The sequence below is a fragment of the Perognathus longimembris genome, chromosome 19 (genome assembly GCF_023159225.1).
Source record: "Perognathus longimembris pacificus isolate PPM17 chromosome 19, ASM2315922v1, whole genome shotgun sequence".
Lineage (NCBI taxonomy): Eukaryota > Metazoa > Chordata > Mammalia > Rodentia > Heteromyidae > Perognathus > Perognathus longimembris.
Genome location: NC_063179.1, coordinates 8,883,172 through 8,903,400, shown reverse-complemented (window position 1 = coordinate 8,903,400; position 20,229 = coordinate 8,883,172). Strand labels below are relative to the sequence as shown.

General features: G+C 45.1%; 1 protein-coding gene across 2 annotated transcripts in view; it reads left to right on the top strand.

Annotated features, from left to right (window-relative positions):
- Retreg1 (reticulophagy regulator 1) overlaps positions 1–20,229 on the top strand; it is a 106,119-nt gene that overhangs the window by 82,924 nt on the left and 2,966 nt on the right. For both annotated transcript variants that reach the window (XM_048368044.1, XM_048368045.1), the window contains 5 exons: positions 13,121–13,247; positions 15,577–15,661; positions 18,554–18,691; positions 19,403–19,467; positions 19,691–19,817. In XM_048368044.1, the coding sequence (XP_048224001.1) occupies positions 13,121–13,247; positions 15,577–15,661; positions 18,554–18,691; positions 19,403–19,467; positions 19,691–19,817 (542 nt within the window). The remainder of the gene's footprint in view (positions 1–13,120; positions 13,248–15,576; positions 15,662–18,553; positions 18,692–19,402; positions 19,468–19,690; positions 19,818–20,229) is intronic.

The following is a 20,229-nucleotide window of genomic DNA, read 5'->3' as shown; positions in this document are numbered from 1 at the left end:
TAGTTCAAAGCCAGCCAGGGCAGGAAAGTCTGTGAGACTCTTATCTTCTATTAAACACCGATAAGCCAGAAGTAGAACTGTAACTCAAGTGGTACAACACTGGCCTCGAGCAAGAAAGCTAGAGGAAAAGGCCCTGAATTGAAGCCCAAGAACTGGCACACGCGCGCGCGCACACACACACACACACAATCAGATTCGGTGGCATATGGACAGCATTTCTGAAGCAGCTCAGATGCTCCAAGCTCTACCATTTCTTCCGTTTTAGTTTCCCGATGCTGAAATGTTGTCAAAACTTGCTTTGAGGAGCATATTTGTTTGTGCTATGAAAGATTTCGAGGTGTACACTTTGTTGCAAAATGTGTGTATCCATAGAGAAATCGTAAACCTAGAGTTAATTGACTTGCTTGCTGACACAAGAAGAACTTTGCCTGGTAAATCTAGGAGGCGACAGGGCCTGGCAGGAGTGACGCAGGAAGTGACTGATAATCCCTTGTTTGGGCACCGTGGAGGGGACGCGGGAAGCTGTTGTGTCCCATAAGGCAAGTGTTGAAGGTTTGATGGTGCATGGCTCTGTTTCCTTATGCCAGCTCCTTTAAACTGGAAATAATGCCTGGAGCTCTGATAACCATCATGAGGCCTTGTGAGGAAGTTTCTGGAAAGAGTGCTAGAACACATTAGCATACTCTCCCCTGAATGGTAGGGAGGATGCAGTGGTAAGTTGCCAGGAGTGAGGACAAGGCTGGGGCGATCCTCCTTCCTCCCTGTATTTAGATAGATCTTGAGAGACTCGGGAACCGTCCGGTGGTCCTGATGGCACCTTGGCTTTCCTACCCCCTCATTAGTGACTCGAGTTCCCATCATTAGGACCTTGCGATCACTTCCCAGATGCACCTGAGAGCTGTATGCCTCCTTGCAAAATCCAAGACACTTGTAGCGACACAAAGTCTATTTTAAAGATCAGAGGGGGCTGGGAATATGGCCTAGTGGCAAGAGTGCCTGCCTCGTATACATGAAGCCCTGGGTTCGATTCCCCAGCATCACATATATAGAGAATGGCCAGAAGTGGCGCTGTGGCTCAAGTAGCAGAGTGCTAGCCTTGAGCGGGAAGAAGCCAGGGACAGTGCTCAGGCCCTGAGTCCAAGGCCCAGCACTGGCAAAATAAAATAAAGATCAGAGGGAAGACAACTTTTTACAAGTCTAGTCAGGTGGAGTGGCTTCGCCAATACTAGGATGAGAACCTACATACATATATTTCACAGATTGTTAGTTGAAGGATAATTTTGTGTTTTGTTTTGTCAGTCATGGGGTTTGAACTCAGGGCCTGGACACTGTCCCCAGAGCTCTTTGGATCAAGTCTAGTGCTGTACCATTTCCGATTTTCTGGCAGTTGATTGGACAGTCCGGGTGCCTTTGAACCGTGGTCCTCAGATCTCAGCCTCCTAAGTAGCTAGTATTACAGGTGTGAGCCACCAGTGCCCAGCATGAAGGATGATTTTCACCAGACTTCTGAAGAAGAACATGATTTCTTCTGGAAGAGAGCAGCCCTGGGGAACTGGCAGGTTGTGGCCGCCAAGAGTTTGGGGCTGGCTCCTCTCGACTGTACCGGTCATCTGGAAAATAGAGGCATTTTCCTCACCTAGTCAGATTGTTGTGAGAATGAGGGGGTGTAAATAAAGCTGCTAATATAGTTCCTAGAACGTGGCACATGCTCAGTCAATAAATAGGAGGTGCTGTGGCTTGAGGGCTGAATCTATCCTGCAACCTCATTTGTAAAGTCAAGTTTTATGGGGCCATAGGCAAGCTCTTCCATTTGTACATTGGCAATGGTTGCCTTCTTGTTGGACACAGAGACCATATCTATGGCCCTTTACAGAACATGTTTGCTCACGACTTGTCTAGTATGTATCTACTTCCACGACTGGAGTTGTGTGCTCAGGATCTTCATATCTATCTCTTTGTGCCAGTTGTTGTTGTGATTGCCCATAAATAGTGTTTCCTGTTGACCAACTGGCCCACTGGTTTCTTTTGGCTGTGTCCACAGCCCTGAAGACCATGGCTTTGGTGTCTCTCACCTGGGACTGTGGGATGCCAGATGTAATGAGGGTAGCACCGTGTGATCACTCTGCTTGCTAAATGGAGCTAGCCTGGTCTTGAATGTCAATGTCCAAGTTAGGACAGTTCTCTTAATAGTTCTGACCGTGTAGTTCTAGACGTTTCTTACTCAGGAAAAGTAAATGACCGAGGTTGATCAGTTACTTGATTTTACTAGAGGATCTTTAAAAAAAATTATCTTTAAGTAATTATACTAAGGGGATTGTGAGTTCAGTGCGTCTTGATCAAGGTCACCCCTTCTTTCTCTCCTTTCTTTCTCCTAAGCCCGCCCATCCCCCCACCTGGTTCCATTTTCCCATGTGTACGTTGACTATGAAGGCAATGTGTGCCCACCTTTCTCCTCTCCATTCATCTGTCCCCTCTCCTGAGTTCAACGCATGCCTGACAAAATGTTTTTCTGGTGTTCATTTTGTTAAACTGTAAATTAGTTGTTCAAAGGAGCTTATACCATTAGAATCCCCTTCTGTGTGTACCATACTTTAGTCAATTTTTGTGTGTATATATTCATATGGCCCTGTATATGTCTTCATATATCTCTAGAAATTGGCTCTAACTTCTACATAGGAGAGAGAATATGTGCTTTTTGTTTTTGAGCCTTAATTGCTTTACTTAACATAATTTCCCAAGTCCATCTGAGTGATATTTGTTATTGGCTTTCTTTCTGATGGATTAGTAAAATTCCATTGTGTGTGTATATGTATGTGTGTGTGTGTATATATATGTCTGCGTATGAGTATCATATTTTGCTTGGTCCATTTATCCACTGAAGGGCATCTGGGCTATTTCCATAACTTGGCTGTGGTGAACAGCGCAGTACTGCACGTGAGAGTTCTGGTGCCTTTGCTGTATCCTGACTTGTGATCATTTGTATAAATGCCGAAGAGTGGCATTCCTGGATTGGAGGGTAGCTCTGTGTGTGGAGTTTCTGAGGAACCTCCAGACTGCCTTCCACGGTGGTGGTGCTAGTTTACATTCCCACCGACAGTGCGATCGGGCTCATTTCTCCCCACGGCCCTGCCAGCACTTGTTTATCTTCCTGATGGTGGTTTTATCTAGCTTAAGTAAGTGGAGAGCACAAGCAGAAAGTGAAATAATGAAGACTCATTACCTCTAGGTGCTTGGGCATGGTGTTTTGCTGGTGTGGCAAACCAAGAAGCATCCACGTCACTTTGCAACCCAGCAAGCCTCGTGGGCAGTGCCCCTGTGGGAGAGGAGGAAGGGGAAGGTCTCCCGTCACCCCTGAGGTGGTGGGAGGTGTCCCCCCCCCCGTGCTGTCTGATCTCCCCTCTATGTGGCTCCTCAGTTTACTTACACGTGATGTGGGAGCGGCTGTCACTAAGTTCTGCTGCACCCATGTCCGACACTGGAGCCAGCTGGGGGCGCTGGGGGCGGACATGAGCGCAGGTGATTCTGCTCCCGGATGAGGGACAGGTAAAGATGGAGGCTCCAGGAGGTGGGCCGGTGGCTCGCGCTGGCAGGCCGCGCTTCTGCCCGGACCATTCCAGTCTCCGTCGTTTGTCCTACATTTCATTTTACCTGGGAACGCTCATGTTTAAACACAAGTTTTCCTGCGCAAACTAAAAATGTCAGTGAAAATGAAGGGTCGCAGGAGCTGGTAAAAATCACTGCTTCCAAGAACCTCCTTAGGCCATATGCGAAACAGCACGATGGTTCACGTGGTAACTGGAAATAGACAGAAGAGCTAATCCTTTCCGTTGCTTCCCAGGTAATTTCCTGTTGTACTCCGTGGCGTTGGTGAGAAGTAAATGCTCCTCAGTTCACACAGGCAGTTTGAGGTTTTATTGTTTCGTTTTTCTATAGGAGTCGCCACTGGGAGAAATGGCTTCTTTGGGCATGTGCCCCAACTCCATAGAGTCAGCCCTGGCCCCTGGGAAAAGGCTCTCCAGCTTCCTGACAGCACTTGGGGAACATGAGCTTCTACCGGCTCCCCTTACAATTTGTCCCCCGTCCCCGTCCCCATCCCCCCCCCAAGCCCAGCTCGGCCCCCTGCGTGCTATTGAGTGTAGTGCATTGTGCGACTCTCCACGAATCCACCGTTCCCCATGGCAGGTGCTCTGGGACATCCCAGGCAGACTCGCTTTGCTCAGTGGCTGCTCAGGGGGTGGTGATGTCCCTCCCTCCGCCACTAACGTATGTGAAGAGAAATAACACACCTGCTCTTCAAAGATTCAATAGTTCAGCAGCCGACTATGTCTGTCTGCTCTGCGTGTGATGGCAATCCACTTACATTTTACCCCCCTCCACTTTTTTAATCTCAGAGACTGACAATAAATTCTCCAAACAGACTAAATTTGAATTGCTCCTTTTTTTTTTTTTTTTTGCCAGTCCTGGGGCTTGAACTCAGGGCCTGAGCTCTGTCCCTGGCTTTTTTTTTTTTTCCCCTCAAGGCTAGAACTCCATCACTTGAGCCATAGCACCCCTTCTGGCTTTTTTTTTTCTATATACGTGGTGCTGAGGAATTGAACCCAGTGCTTCATGTATACGAGGCAAGCACACTACCACTAGGCCATATTCCCAGCCCTTGAATTGGTCTTCTTAATAAAGAACTATAAAGAAACATTTAGTAACTCAGTCTCTGTAGGTTGTATATAATTGGGCCCAGTGCAATGGATGTAATCTCCAAAGAACAAAATTAGGAAATATATTGATACTTACTTTTTTTCCTGATGCCAGTATTGTGGCTTGAACTCAGGGTCTGGGTGCTGTTCCTTAGCTCTTTTTGCTCAAGGCTGAGTCCCATCTCCACGTTTGGCTTTTTGCTTGTTAATTGGATGTAAGGGTCTCATGGACTTTACTGCCCAGGCTGGTTTCAAACTACAGTCCTCAATCCTTAGATCTCAGCCTCATGAATAGTTAATTTCTGTTCTTTTGTACTATATAAGAAACTTTTTTTTTTGGTATTGTCACAGCTTTCATATAACGAGGCCAAAGGTAAAGCAGAGAAGAGGGAAAGGACATTTACTTTTGAGTCTAGCTGCCATAAATCCTGAATTCTAATGAACTGGAAATTGCGGATCGCACACAGCCTAGCTTCTTCCTCACACTAACTTGCTGTTTGCCTTGAGGAATGTTCCTGGTCTCTCCGAAGGCGCCAGTCCTTCAGGGATAGAGTAGAAATGTGGCATGCGCAGATGAGGTGTGCTGGTCTCTTCCGTGTCTCCAGTATGCCCTGTGATGGGGGAATCTACGCTGTGTGCACCTTTGCGCACGTCTGTTTATTACGTGTTAACGTAGTGAAAATGCTGAAAATGACTTTAAGCAGGACCTGGTTCTCTGGAACTCAAAGCTAGTATACTAGCCAGGCATTGGTAGCTCACACCTGTAACTCAAGCAGCTTAGGGGGCCGAGATCCGACCATCACAGTTTGGAGCCAGTCTGGGAAGGAAGGATTACAAAATTCTCATCTCTCATTAACTGACAAAGACAGAAGTAGAGCTGTGGCTCAAGTCGTAGAGTGCCAGCCTTGAGTGAGAAAGCTGAGAGATAGTGCCAGGCCGTGAGTTCAAGCCCCAGTCCTTTCACAAAAAGAAAACAACTCTCAAATACTACATGTAATGTAGTGGGCCGCCACAGGGTCTGCCAGCGTTTAGGAATGACACAGTGGGTGACACAGTGGGTGGAAGCGTTGGTGACATTCCCCTGGGAAGTGACCATGTTTAGTTGGAGACAAAAGGGAGCAAGAGACAATCTCACAAGGCAAGCTTCAGAAAAAGAGCCCCAAATAGAAGCCCGGGGCTGCCCGGGGCAGGTGAGGCCCCCCTTCTCCGGGCGGACTCTGCAGACTGGCTGCTGGCGCCTGCGTGTCCCCGGGCCTCAGGGGAGGGTGGTGCTGGGTGGCTAATTGGCCCGAGAAGTGAAAACTTCAAGTTGAGTGCTATGTAATGTTTTAATCTTGTGTTTGCTTATTTAATCCTCCAGTTGACACATCTTATTTGCTTTGTCATAGCTCAAATTCTGTGAGGGGTTGTTCTTGTTTTGTTTCCCTGTCTCCATATATTCACTCATGGAGGAATAGAACAAGTCCACAGAATTAAAAAAAAAAAAAAAGAAAGCATTGGAATACATTGCACTAAGAAATGTCAAGAGCTGGAATCAGACATTGACTGACCTTTCTAAGAAGAATTCGACAGGTCTTACCCAGCCTCGAGAGCCGCTTCCCTCCGTGGACAGCATGAGACCCTTCGTCACTCGCTGAGAATGGAAGGTCTCCAGGCCAAAGCATATTTATAGGTGTGAGGGCAGTGGCAGCTGTTGGTCACAGTTGCTAGGTGACACGTTACAACAATTTTTATTTTTTTTGGTATGGGTCCTGGAACTTCAGCTCAAAGGCTTCTCAGTCTTGAAAGACTGGAACTTGACCGCTTGAATCGCCCCTCCACTTCTGTTTTTTTTTTTTTTTTTTTTTGCTGGGTAATTGGAGCTAGGAGTCTCATGGATTTTTCTGCCTAGACTGGCTTTGAACCATGATCCTCAGATCTCAGCCTCCTGAGTAGCTAAGATTACAAGCATCGAACCACTGGCACCTGACTAGCCTGCTTTTTTAATGATGTACAATATACAATCATGAAAAGATCCTGTGTCCAGCCCTTAGCTTAGTATGTGGATTACGTCTTCTTCAATAGCTTTAGATCAATTAAATGCTGTTTTTAACATGAGACTTGCATATATGGTGTGTGTGTGTGTTGGATCACTTAAGGGACATATGGAAGTTCACTTCCCAGTTGGGACTTAGTCATCACTAAGTCTTTAGAGCCAGTAATGGTCACGGACAGCTTGCTATTGGTGTCTATTTATTGAAATGAACAGAGGCGAAGTGACACTGCTATTCCTATACCAAGATTCATTTGTTGGAGCGTAACTTTTCCCAGGGCTCCAACACTTTGGGTGAAGGAGAGCTCTCTGAATGTCCTCTCTGAATGACATCTATTTTTAATGTGTTGTTGCATTTCCTAGTCCCACAGAACCACCTAGTGGACATTACTGGGCACTACATGCTGAAATGACGTGTAGCTATCGAACTACACAGAAACCAGTTTTAAAATATTTAGACATAGCTTTTGCTAATAACTCCAGTTTTGAAGGGGAGAAAAGATACATGATAACTTAGGATATACACATGAAGGTAAATACGTAATATCATTCAGATCCCAGTTTGATTGAGCTATTTGGGATCCTAACAAAGCCTGCCTTCTCTGTTTTGCTGGTTTCTTCAAATCACTTTGAACCGCTGGGGCCTGCTTTGTGAGTCCAGACCAGAGCATGTTTAGTTTACTGTTCATATCTGATGTTGAGGCAAAATATGTTTGAGAACTCTACAAGTGTCTATAGATTTTGAGTTTTTTTTCCAGTCTAGTTAGCAGGACCAGGAATCATTATTGTCTTTTCAAATGGCTTTTCTGGCCTCGGTTCCTCACATACATTTACCTGGGTCTTCAGCAAACTCCTGCAGATGTGCAATACTCTTTTTCTTTTCTTTTCTTTTCTTTTTTGCCAGTCCTGGGGCTTGAACTCAGGGCCTGGGTGCTGTCCCTGAGCCTCCTTGTGCTCAAGGCTAGCGCTGAGCCACAGCACCATTTCTGGCTCTTTCTGAGTAGTTTATTGGAGATACAAGTCCCACAGACTTTTCTGCTTGGGGTGGCTTTGAACTGCGGCCCTCAGATCTCACAGTCCTAAGAAGCTAAGATTTTGCAGGCGTGAGGCACCAGCGCCCTGCTAGCCCTCTCTCGCCCACCCTCCCCTCGGCCCTTCTGTGTGGTGCTCTACTTTGCCACACTCTGGTCTGCAGCACAGGCAGCTTGGTATCCTCAACCTCCGAGCCAGCAGGGTTGCTGTGAGGCCTGAAAACCCTCAAGGCGGCAAGCAGGGAAGCCCCGAGGCCCTCCTTGATTTCCTCTTGGTTGGAGCGCTGTCCTCCTTGCTGAAGACCGAGGTCTTGGAAATCATGATCATTGCTCTCCTATGTTTTGTGGTTTGGTTGTTTCCGGCGGGAAGGTAAACCGTGTCCCTGCCCTTCCGTCTTGTCCACAAGCAGACATCTCTTCTCTACTCACTGGGAATCCGGCATAGCCGTCTCTCAGTCTTGCTTTTTTTTTTTCTTGTGCTAGTCCTAGGGCTTGAACCCAGGGCCTCCCAGTTTCACTTGGCTTTTTGGCTCCAGGCTGATGCTCTGCCACTTAGTTGTCGCACCCCCGCTTAGGGCTTTCGGGTGGTACATCTGTCTTTCTGAGCTGTCTTGGACCTGGGATCCTCAGCCCGCAGCCCTCTGAGCAGCTGGAATTACAGGCGTGAGCACCTGGCGCCCGACTCCCGGCTGTTTCTGATGGTGACTCGGGCTAAGAACGGAAGCCTTGGAGTGCCCTGGTTCTCTTGCGAACGAGGCAGCTTCCTGAGCTTCTCCCTGGCCGCCCGAGGCTCAGGCTCTGACGGGCCACCGCCGTAGCCCGGCACGTAGCCCAGCCTTTGGAGTCGCCGCCTCCCGTACACAGTAGCTGTATTCTAACATGGATACGGAGGCAGAAAGAACACTGATGTGAAATTCTCCCCAAGAGCCAGAGCAGCGTCCTCTGTGGGGAGGCCTCCCAGCTCCCGGGGGTGGGGGTGGGGGCTTTGTCTTGGCACAGCATTCCCGGGTAAATAATTCCTTATCTGGACTGCACACTGGCCTTTCTCAAGATCACCTGACTGCTCCTTCTCCACAGGGAAAGTGGGCGAGGGACACGCCCTGGGGCTTGTTTGGGAGGCATCTGTGCCTGGAGATTCTGGTGAGAGGCCACGTGGACCCGGCCCGGCCTGGTGGAGCTCTGTGACTTCTCCCTGGGCGTCCCCCACGCTGCTCGCACAGACACGATGGGGACCAGGGCGGGGTGGACATGTTGAGGCTCACGGGGGAGCGGAGACAGCGGGGAGGATGAACCCAGGGGCCTTCTTTCCCTATACTGTACGGTGTCTCTGAAAGGAAGAAGGAAGTCGCAGGAACAAAGCCACTGGTCATTTTTTCCCCTCCATAGATGGCCTTCAGTCATAGACTTCACTCTGTGAGTCAGAACTGGTTAAAACGCTGGGCGCCGGTGGCTCACACCTGTCACCCCAACCGCTCAGGAGGTCGAGATCTGAGGATCTTGGTTCAAAGCCAGCTCAAGCAGGAAAATCTGTGAGACTCTTATCTCCAATGAACCACCAGAAAACCGGAAGTGGAGCTATGGCTTAACGTAGTAAGAGCACTAGCCTCAGGAAAAGAGTTCAGGAACAGTGCCCAGGCCCTGGAGTTCAAGGCCCATGACGGACACCAAGAAAAAAGAAAGTCAAGGTGTATTTCCTTCTGTGGATGTTAGTTGGGCCTTAAGTTCCGCAATGCTTTGTGCCAAGAAGGCTAGGAAGACAGCCACTCACCATGGAAAGATCTGTTTCCCAGGCCTTGTCCAGTATTCACAGGCTATCCTTTCTCTGGTTCTGTGTTTCCCAAACAAGGCTGTCTAGGAAAACCTAGAGTTTCATTATGGAGCAACTCTGCACACGTCACCTGTATTAAACATCCACCGCACGGCAGGCATGGGTCTTAGTTTCCGCTGAGTTTTTAGATTCTGCCCATGACGTGCTGCGTGTTCCTGGAAGGGCTGGTCTCACATGACGCCACCGTGGCACTGCTTAATCACGGCTCAACCCTCCTCATTCCAGCCAGGGGTGGGAAGGGCAGGAAGTGTTTCCTTATTCTAAACGGCAACGTGGTGTCTTTGAAAGGATACCACTGAGTTTATGCATCGGATGAAGAAGGCACATGGTTCAGAGTGAATAGAAGTGTCCTGGGAGTCAGGTACGATGGCCCTGGGTACTGAATCTGTTCCAGACTGGCTGGGAAAACGAGGGCGGGTTTCATGTTCCTAATCTATAGAATAACAGACTGTGAAAAGTGAACATTAAGGGTGATAGTTCATTCCAAACTTAGGTCATTGTCTGGTATCTAAGTTGAACTGTGGTGATAATAACTTAGGGTAGATTCGCAGTCTATACTGAAGACAGTAGGAATGCATTCCTGTAGTTTCTATTCTGTAATAACTACTAGAAAACTTAATTATGATTCAGACTCCCAGACAGCAAGTCTTTTGGGTATATATCTCATTTAAAGTTGAACGATATCCGTTCTTCATCTTTGAACACAGGATTTCTTTTTTTTTTTTTTCCTGTTTTGTTTTTTGCCAGTCTTGGGGCTTGAACTCAGGGCCTGAGCACTGTCCCTGGCTTCTTTTTGCTAAAGGCTAGCACTCTGCCACTTGAGCCACAGCGCCACTTCCGGCTTTTGCTATATATGTGGTGCTGAGGAATCGAACCCAGGGCTTCATGTATCGAGGCGAGCACTTTACCACTAGGCCATATTCCCAGCCCCCAGGATTTCTTTTTAAATCAGATTTTCAGGGCTGTGGGCCCAGCTCACATGGCACTGGCTAGTAAGTGCAAGGCCCTGGTTTCCATCCCCAATACTGAAAATCAGCCAATCCTACTAAATTTTCTCTAGCACATTTTATTCTTTTTTTTTTCCATTTCTTTATTGTCAAAGTGATGTACAGAGGTGTTACAGTTTCATACATAAGGCAGTGAGTACATTATCCAACTTGTTACTTCTTCCCTCATTTCCCATTATTGTGGTTTTCTTCTCTTAAAACCACAGAATATGGGGCTGGGAATATGGCCTAGTGGCAAGAGTGCTCGCCTCGTATACATGAACCCATGGGTTCAATTCCTCAGCACCACATATACAGAAAACGGCCAGAAGCTGCGCTGTGGCTCAAGTGGCAGAGTGCTAGCCTTGAGCAAAAAGAAGCCAGGGACAACTCAGGCCCTGAGTTCAAGCCCTAGGACTGGCCAAAAAAAACAAAGAAACCCCCCCAAACAACCCTATCCCACAGCTTGCTTACATATTTATTGGTAGCACTGCCTTGTGCTTTCCAGGCAAGCACAGTAGTACGTCAGCTGAGCCCTCAGTCCCTTCTACTTTCGTTACTGGGTAGGATCTCAAGGTTTTTGCCTGGGCCAGCAATGGATGATAATTCCCTATTTATGCCTCCTGTACCAGGGATTACAAGTGTGTCCCACAACATTCAGCTTACTGGTTGAGAGGAGGATTTGCTAACTTTTTTTGCCTAGTTGGCCTCAAGCAACAATTCTCCCAATCTCTGCTTCTCAAGTGGCTGGAGTGGAGGGGTGCCCCCCCCCCCGCCATTGTGAAATAGGTAGGGTCTCACTATGTATCTCAGGAGCTAGGATCATAGGTATGCCCCACCATACTTGGTTATATGATTTTTTTTTTCGAAGGAGATAAATTTAATAAGATGCTTTTATGAAAAATAATCATAAGTCATTCCATGGTTTGTTCGTCCTAGCAACTGGATCTAGAGACACAGTTAGAGGATAGTGGTACAGGTATTCAAGCTTTCAAGTAATACTTGGCATATTTGTCATAATGGAGGATACAGGGGAAACTGTTGTCGCCTTGTATTAGATAAATGAATAAATTAATGGGCAATATCCAACTGAGGCTCACTGTAGAAATAGGTAAAACTCTTCAATGTGAAAGCTTTTTTTTTGAAAGCTTTTAATCATGGAAGTTATTTTAATTATTTAAGTTATTATTACCTCTACAGTGCTCATTGAGCATTAGAATAGGTTCTGTTACAATTTTAAGGCTCTACTTAATAGAGCAACACACACATCTTCATCATCAGCTCAACGCTAGCGCTCTACCACTTTGAGCCACAGTGCACTTCCAGTTTTCTGGTGGTTAATTGGAGATCAGAGACTCATGGACCTTCCTGCCCATTCTGGCTTTGAACTATGCGCCTCGGATCCCAGCCTCCTAAGTAGCTAGGATGACAGTATAGGTGTGAGCCACCAGTGGCTGGCGGCATGGATGTATGGTTATGAATTAGGATTGTGAAAGCCGAATTTAAGCTTGGTCCATGCTTGATGATATTGTCAACTTCGGGAATGGCAGCACCTGCATGTGTCCTCTTCCCAGAGTGATGGTTTCCAGTTTTCAGCTTGCTGGGGTTCTCGTGGACAAACGAGGGCGGGGAGAAGCACATTGCCTGGCCTTGCATCGCGCCCCGCACCTTCCAGTGATGACTGGAAGAGATACTTGAGAAGAAGGGGGAGCAGGAGATGACGTTGCGTTCTAACGACAACTACTGTGTATATTGAAAACAAGTGGTTGAGGTTTATCATTAAGAATATTTTATTTTAACACCGGAATTTTCTCAAGCCCTCAGGTTTTAAGAGGGGTGTGTGTGTGTGTGTGTGTGTGTGTGTGTGTGTGTGTGTGTGTGTGTGTGTTAAAGTCCTACAAGGCCCTGCATGGTTTATGACTACCCTTGCCACCGAGCCTTGTAATTAATTGTTCTCCTGGTTCACTTTGCTGGAGCCACATGGGACTCGTAGGGTAGCTCTTTTAGCTCGTTTCCATCCCAAGTCTTTCTTTCTTAGGGTGAATTGCTGGTCCACTCCAGACCGGAGCTCAGAAATGACTTCTTCAGAGAAGACACCTTAAAGCTCCAGCCCTGACTTTGGCCCAGTTGTATTTTAACCAGATAATTCATTGTGCCTATTGGCAGCTGAGATCCTTTTTCTTTTCTTTTTTAAAAATTACTTTATTGTTACTACAACGATGATGGGAGAGGGATTACAATGACATCCCTCCCTCCAGTCTCCACCCACGAGTTATTATAGTTCACTTTCAACTGTGTCCAGTGAGCTCCACCGCTGCACATTTCCACCCTATTTCCCTCAAGTGCTTGCCCTGGCCCCCACCCTCCCAAAGCTATGTACACCACCATCCACACGGGAAAGAGGCCAGCACCGGAGATTCTTGCGTCAGCTCTGTGACTGGTTCAACTCAGAATCCACAGAACTTTTGTAGAATGAGCCCAGCAGGCGAGGATGATATTTGAATAAATCTTCTGAGGTTCAATTACATATTTCATTTTCCTTCTCTCTTTAGCTGGGAAGTTATCAATTCCAAACCAGAGGAGAGACCTGGACTCAGCCACTGTATTGCAGAATCATGGATGAATTTCAGCCTATTTCTTCAAGAAATGTCTGTTTTTAAACAGCAGAGCCCCGGCAAGGTAAGTTTTCCAGTGAAGGAGTGTGTTTAAAAATGCCGAGTATGCTTGAGAACAGATGAGCTAACCTCATTTGGCTTGAAAAGGTTCCCCAATTCTGAATGTACTAGAAATGTATGCTATGACAGTTGCTATCAACAAAGATCTTAACAAGTGAGCGGCAGTCTGCAGCCTCTTGGGTTGGTATTTGGTTTTAGATTTTATACACACCGAGTTCGCTTACTAATTAAAATGATGACGACTGGTCTTATCAGCCAGACTGAAAAGGAAGAAAAATGATTGAAAATGTCGGTTGTTATGTTTAGTTGGGTTCTGAAGTCAGAGATTGGTGAAATAAAGACACAGTCCTGTGAGGCTGCTTTCAGAGGTAACATCCTGCCTTCAGTCTAAAAAGTGGAGATTCTGGAATGACTTATTTCAGGCAATTGACCACGTATGGTGGCGCGCACGCGTAATTCCAGCAGTCAGGAAGCGGAGGCAGGGGGACTGGGAATTGGAGGCCAGCCTGGACTTCACAGCGAGACTGTCCTCAAGCCAAACCAAAACAATTCAGTTGTTGGCAGAAACATTGAGAGCAATTCTACATTCCCAATTAAGATAAAAGCGAACAAGAGGAAAGTCTAAAGAGACGGCGTGGGCTTGCCCTTCATGTGCAGAAACCTGTCCATCACGCCCAACAGGCTTGGTGGTTTTAGCGAGTGTCCCTGCCACGCTGCCTTGAAGTACAAACATCCATCTGGTTGGAAGCAAGAGCCGGAATAGCATCCTCTGAGATATCCACCATTGTACTTATAACTTGAGGAACCCAGGGACTTGCACTTGCTCAGTAAGCACCCTAATACTTGAGCCCTGTCTTCGGCCCTTTTTGTTCTAGTTCTTTTCTCAGAGAGGGTCTCTCCTGCTTTCTGCTGTGAGCATCCTCAGATCACAGTCCTCCTCCCTAACCAGCCCACTTAACTGTGGTTACTATGTGGACACGATGCCTGGATTGCTTGTTGAGATAGGCTGGCATCCAAGAGACCCCCCTTGATCTCTTCCTCCCAAACGGCTGGGCCTACAGGCAAAAGCCACTCACAGTCATTTTTCAGCTTGTTAGATTTCAAGTCCACGTGGTGGTGGAGGAGGGGAAGACAGATTTTTGTGCCTCTTTTTACTTAAATGGTTGCTTGTATTTTGGGGAGATTCTAAACTCGACACTTCTGCATTGATTAATGTGTTCAGATATCTTAGCTGAAGAGGATGAAACTAGCAAATCCAGATGATTATAAAAAAACAAAACCCTTTGCAAAACAAAATTCTGGTTGTAGTTCTGCTTTTATGAACTATTCATTCCAACTATTTATTTCTTTTGGTTCCTGCGGCCTTTTCCTCCTCCTTTGTTTCAGTCCTAAGATTCCAAGTACCTTCAGAAGGACTTGCTATTTCTGCAGGAACTCTTAATTTAGCTCCATAAGTTCATTTATTCTCCTTTAAGGAGCTAATTTATTAACCCTGTGCCAAAGAATGAACTATGAAAGCTACCCTGAAATATAGCCTCCTTGCTCCTTCTCGGAATCAGTATTGATCAGAGATACACATTCTTTCCTCTCTGCTTCTCTGAAAGTCCCTTAGTGAAATTCCTTTGGTCACGTCTCAGTTTCCCCCCTCCATTTAAAGGTGAAGCAAGTGCCTGAGACCGTGGTGTGCGATCCGGCGCACGCTCCTACAGGAGGGTCTCCTGTGTTGATCTTCCGAATGGAAATGAGGAGAAAAGTCTGTTGGCTGTTTTTAAATTTCTTAAAACAACCAAGGAATTAAAAAAAAAACCAGACAGAAGAAAAATAATCACACTTCACTAGAGCAGTTGTATTTCCTTTGCATTAGTTTCTGAAAGTGGCTAAATATAGTTAGGAAAGAGGATTATAAGTGTCCCCAGATTTATGCCAGAATCTTACCAGCTGTGCCAATTATGTCAGATTGGTATAGATGCCTCTGACTTCTGTAACATGTTTTGCTGTGCTTATGAATTTGAGTGGGATTACCGTGGTGGTTTGGAATTTCAGATTAGCTGATCAGGCTGCATTGAGGAGAGAGTAGAAGCATCTAGTCTTCTGCCTGACAATGAAAGTCACAGGCACGTGTACTGGAAGTCATTACTCCCAGTACCAGAAATGAGCTCTTCTGCCCTCCAAATGATGATAACTAAGTGTGAAGGTGAATTAGAGCTTAATAAATGTCCTGAGTGCAAAGAGTGCTGCTTGAAAGAATGATCACATGTAGCAAAGCAATCGAGTGTGCTCTCCGATGTCCTCATGTTGTGCATAACTGGCCGTGTCATTTCTGTTACTTCCAGTTTTGTCTCCTGGTCTGCAGTGTGTGCACGTTTTTTACAATCTTGGGAAGTTACATTCCTGGGGTTATACTCAGCTATCTATTGTGTAAGTATCAAAGTGCAGCTTTTGCGCATGTGGCATCAATAGACCTTCCATAGTTTAGAAAGGGAGAGATGAGTTTCTATGTCATCATTCTTTAATATCTTTTTTTTTTTTTTTTTGGCCAGTCCTGGGCCTTGGACTCAGGGCCTGAGCACTGTCCCTGGCTTCTTCCCGCTCAAGGCTAGCACTCTGCCACTTGAGCCACAGCACCGCTTCTGGCCGTTTTCTGTATATGTGGTGCTGGGGAATCGAACCTAGGGCCTCCTGTATCCGAGGCAGGCACTCTTGCCACTAGGCTATATCCCCAGCCCCCATTCTTTAATATCTTGATGCACACAATTTCTTCCCTAGAGACACCTTTACATTTTGAAATTAGAAAAATGGTTGCAAAAGGAAGGATAAGTAAATTTGTTATATTAAATTATGGCAATAAAAATTTAAATAGCTGGGCACTGGGGACTCATGTCTGTATCCTAGCCACTCAGGAGGCTGAGATCTGAGGATCATGGTTCAAAGCCAGCCCAGGCAGAAAAAGTTTCTGAGAAACTCTTATCTCCAATTAATCATTTAAAAACTGGAAGTGGCGCCATGGCTCCAAGTGGTAGAGTGCTAGCCTTGAGCAAACGAGCTCAGGGACAGCACCCTGGCCCCGAGTTCAAGCCTCACAACTGACAACAACAACAAAAACAACAAAAATTAAGTAAATTATATGTCCCACTCTCCGCAAGTACACCAGCACTTTTTCTTTTGGACATATTCTGTAGTTTTAAGAGAAGAAAACCACAATAAGTTATCACCAAACTTCTACCATGATGGCTAAAATTAAAAACACGGATCATACCAAGTACTAGGAAGAATACAGAGGAAGTGAAATTCTTTCCTAATGTTGATGGGTAAGGTCCAAATGTGAAGTTATTTTGGATAACAGAATGGCAGTTGTTGTTTTTTTGTTGTTGTTGGTCATGGTGTTTGAGCTCAGAGCCTGGGTGCTGTCACTGAGCTCTTTTGATCAAGGCTAGTGCTTTACTTTTAAGAGCTATAGCTCCATGTCTGGTTTTCTAATGGTTAATTGGAGATAAGAGTCTTGTGGACTTTGCTGTCCCGAATGGCTTCAAACCATGATCCTCAGATCTCAGCCGTAGGAGTCGCTGGGATTACAGATTAGTGAGCCACTTTCACCCAGCTCAGAATGGCTGTTTTTATTCTATGCCTAGCCATCCCTCAGGTAAGTACTTACATAAGACAAATGGAAGCACACTTTTTTCTTTAGCTCGAAATGCTCACAGCAGGTTTTTCTGTGGCCCAAAGTAAAATGCAACCCACATGATTTTAATTGATGAGTGAATGATCAGTGGTATATCTGTGTAAGGATTACTACTAAAAATTGATAATGCAACACTATGAAAAAATGTTTAAATAATTAGTCTGAGTGAGAGAAGCCAGATAAAAGAGGTCTGTGTTCTAGTAGTCTATTTATATATAATGCTAGAAAAGTCAAAGTAAGGACAAATCATGTACGTCATTGGTTGGGGATGAACTGGGTAGAGGCCGTGAGAGGTGATTTTAATAGAATGTGAGGACACTTTTGGGGACCTGAGGTTTGTTCACTATCTCAAATGTGGTGGTAGTTTCTAGCAGTGTGCATGAGTCAAGATCTAGCAAAATGTACCCTTTATGTATTATGTTTCCATCATAACTCAGAAGTTTTATCAAGACCTACAGATGTTCTGTTCCTGAAAAACTATGAAAACTTGGCACTACCACCTTTTGATGGGGCAGATACTCTCTCCTTAGATAACCCACATGTTTTCTTATTTACTTTTTACACTGGCTTTTCAAATTCAGTTTACCTCAAAAGAAACTTTCGTTTGCAACTCCTATATTAAAAGATAAAAGATAGGGGGGCTGGGAATGTGGCTTAGGGGTAGAGTGCTTGCTTAGCATGCATGAAACCCTGAGTTTGGTTCCTCAGCATCACATAAACAGAAAAAGCCAGAAGTGGCTCGTGGCTCCAGTGTTAGAGTGCTAGCCTTTAGCAAAAAGAAGCCAAGGGTGCTCAGGCTCTGAGTTCAAGCCCTAGGACTGGCAAAGGCGAAAGACAGAGAGAGAGAGAGAGAGAGAGAGAGAGAGAGAGAGAGAGAGAGAGAGAGAGAGAGATTTCTAACAATAATAAAGAAACAAATGCTAGAGAATACAATATAGCTGGATAGCATTCTTCATTTTTTTTGGTATTTTTAATGTATAACACAAATGACAAATTCTTGGAGGTCAAACCAAGCCTCCCAGTAGAACTCATATGCAGTATTAGTTTCTGGGAGTGGGGGTGGAGCTCAGAACAACACTTGCCGAGCATGGCAGGGCTCGGGGTTGTAGACCCAGGATTGCTAAAAAGGAAAAAAAGATATAGCTTCTTCATCCGCACTGTCTAAAAGATGGGGAGAGGAAGGTGCCGAGGAAGGAGAGATAGGAGCAGGCATTTTCAGGCGGTTTGCATGTGCCCCAGACAATGGTATTATTCCAGTCTTACTCACGAGAGGCCGATCGTGACATTCCCACTGTAAAATGGCATAGGTGAGATTTTTAATTCAGGACAGCCACCTAGACAGTATATAGTATCACCTTTCTAGAAGTACAGAGGGAAAAAACTGATCTAATTACAAGTCTGAAAACAATGGGCATGTGTAGAGGTGTGTGTGTGTGTGTGTGTGTGTGTGTGTGTGTGTGTAGTAAAGCATGTTTTTATTATAAAGGAAGAGTAGAAATTAGGGAGTTTTTTAATAACCCTGTGGAAAATCTTTTATTTTTCCATGGATTGGGAAATGGTATTTTGTGAACTATTAGGACCTAAGCATTTGGAAATGGTTATTTCACCTGTGCTCTCTTCTTGTCTTCCAGTACTGTTTGCATTTTTGTGTCCACTGTTTAAATGTAATGACATTGGACAAAAAATATACAGCAAAATCAAGTCAGTTCTGTTGAAACTAGACTTTGGAATTGGAGAATATATTAATCAGAAGAAACGTGAGAGATCTGGTATGTAAAGTGTGAATTTCAGGTTCTATGCGTGAGACATTGGCAGGCTGTTTATTATGAGATCACTATTAAATGTACTTCAGGGTCGTTTGTTGAATACTTTAAAGGATCACCCCCAACCCCATTTAATATATCTAGCCTTTCCTACCTAGAATCGTATTCTTTTCTCAAAAACTCAAATTGACTTTTTAATCAGAATTGTGAAGGAAAGAAAAGGTTTCAACAAGTCTCTGTTTTGCTATTCATGATTTATTTTATTTTGGGTTGGACAGCTAAAGATAAACATTGCCAAAAGGAGGAATCACGCCTGGGAGCTCCGGAAGTAGGGGCTGAAATAACAGGGGAAGGAAAGGGAAACAGGTGGAAACATAGCGTGATCCTTTTTCCCCTGGAGGTTACCAATCTATAAGATGAATCAGAATTCCCTGGAGGGCGTAGGGAAGCATAGAATGTGGTTCTACCACACGATTTCTGGCTTAGCAGGACCTGAGACTGAACTGTTAGCAAGTTCCTAGTATTAATGGTTCGTGCTGAGAGAACAAATAACATGGGCCATCACCTATTTGGCAACTAGGTGAAGCTTCTTGAATGCACATACTGAATTATAGGGAGGCATTAGGGAATACTGAGTAAGAATTTATAGTAAAATAAATATACGATGTTCAAGATTGCCAGGAAACTAAAAACTTCCCATTTTTTCCCCCTCAACAGAAGCAGATAAAGATAAAAGTCACAAAGACGATAGTGAACTTGAGTTTTCAGCTCTTTGTCCTAAGGTATTTTTTGTTGAGTTTGTTTATGCATGGTTTGACTATACATGAAGCAAAATGTAATGATTTTTTTTTTCTAATAAACACCTATCTTATAAGATGGCTGGATAATCTCAAAGGAAAACTCATCTGTTTTTATCATTGTGATGTCTTAGGGGTTGTTGATGGGGCTTTTCTCAAAATACTTGCTTCTGTTTATAATGTGCCGCTGGGATTTATGTTAACACAGATTAGCCTCACGGTTGCTGCCAAAGAGTTATCTGTGTCCGACACAGATGTCTCAGAAGTGTCCTGGACTGAAAATGGGACCTTCAGCCTCTCGGGGGGATACACTCCGCAGACAGACACTTCTGATGGTATTCCTCTTTTTAGTTTAAGTACATGCAAAAATATTCACTGTCAGTGAGTCGCTAACTAAAGAGTGGTATGTTTGCACAATGGGTTGTTACTTAGCTATACAGATGAATGAGCTAAACATACTTGCCTACAGCATGGATGAACCTGGAAAACTTTCTGCTAAGGGAAAGGCGCCAGACAGAAATGGCTATCTATTGTATCATTCCATTTCTATCAACTGTCCAGAACAGCAAATCCACATGGAGGGAAGTAAGTTAGTGGTGGCTAGGAGTCAGAAAGAAGGAATTGCAATTGCTAATTAGACCAACTTTCTTCTTGGGATTCATGAAAATGTTGTAGAATGTGTGGTCATGCTTATACAGATTTGTACATATACTAAAACACTCTGAATTGTATACCGGGAGGGGGCCA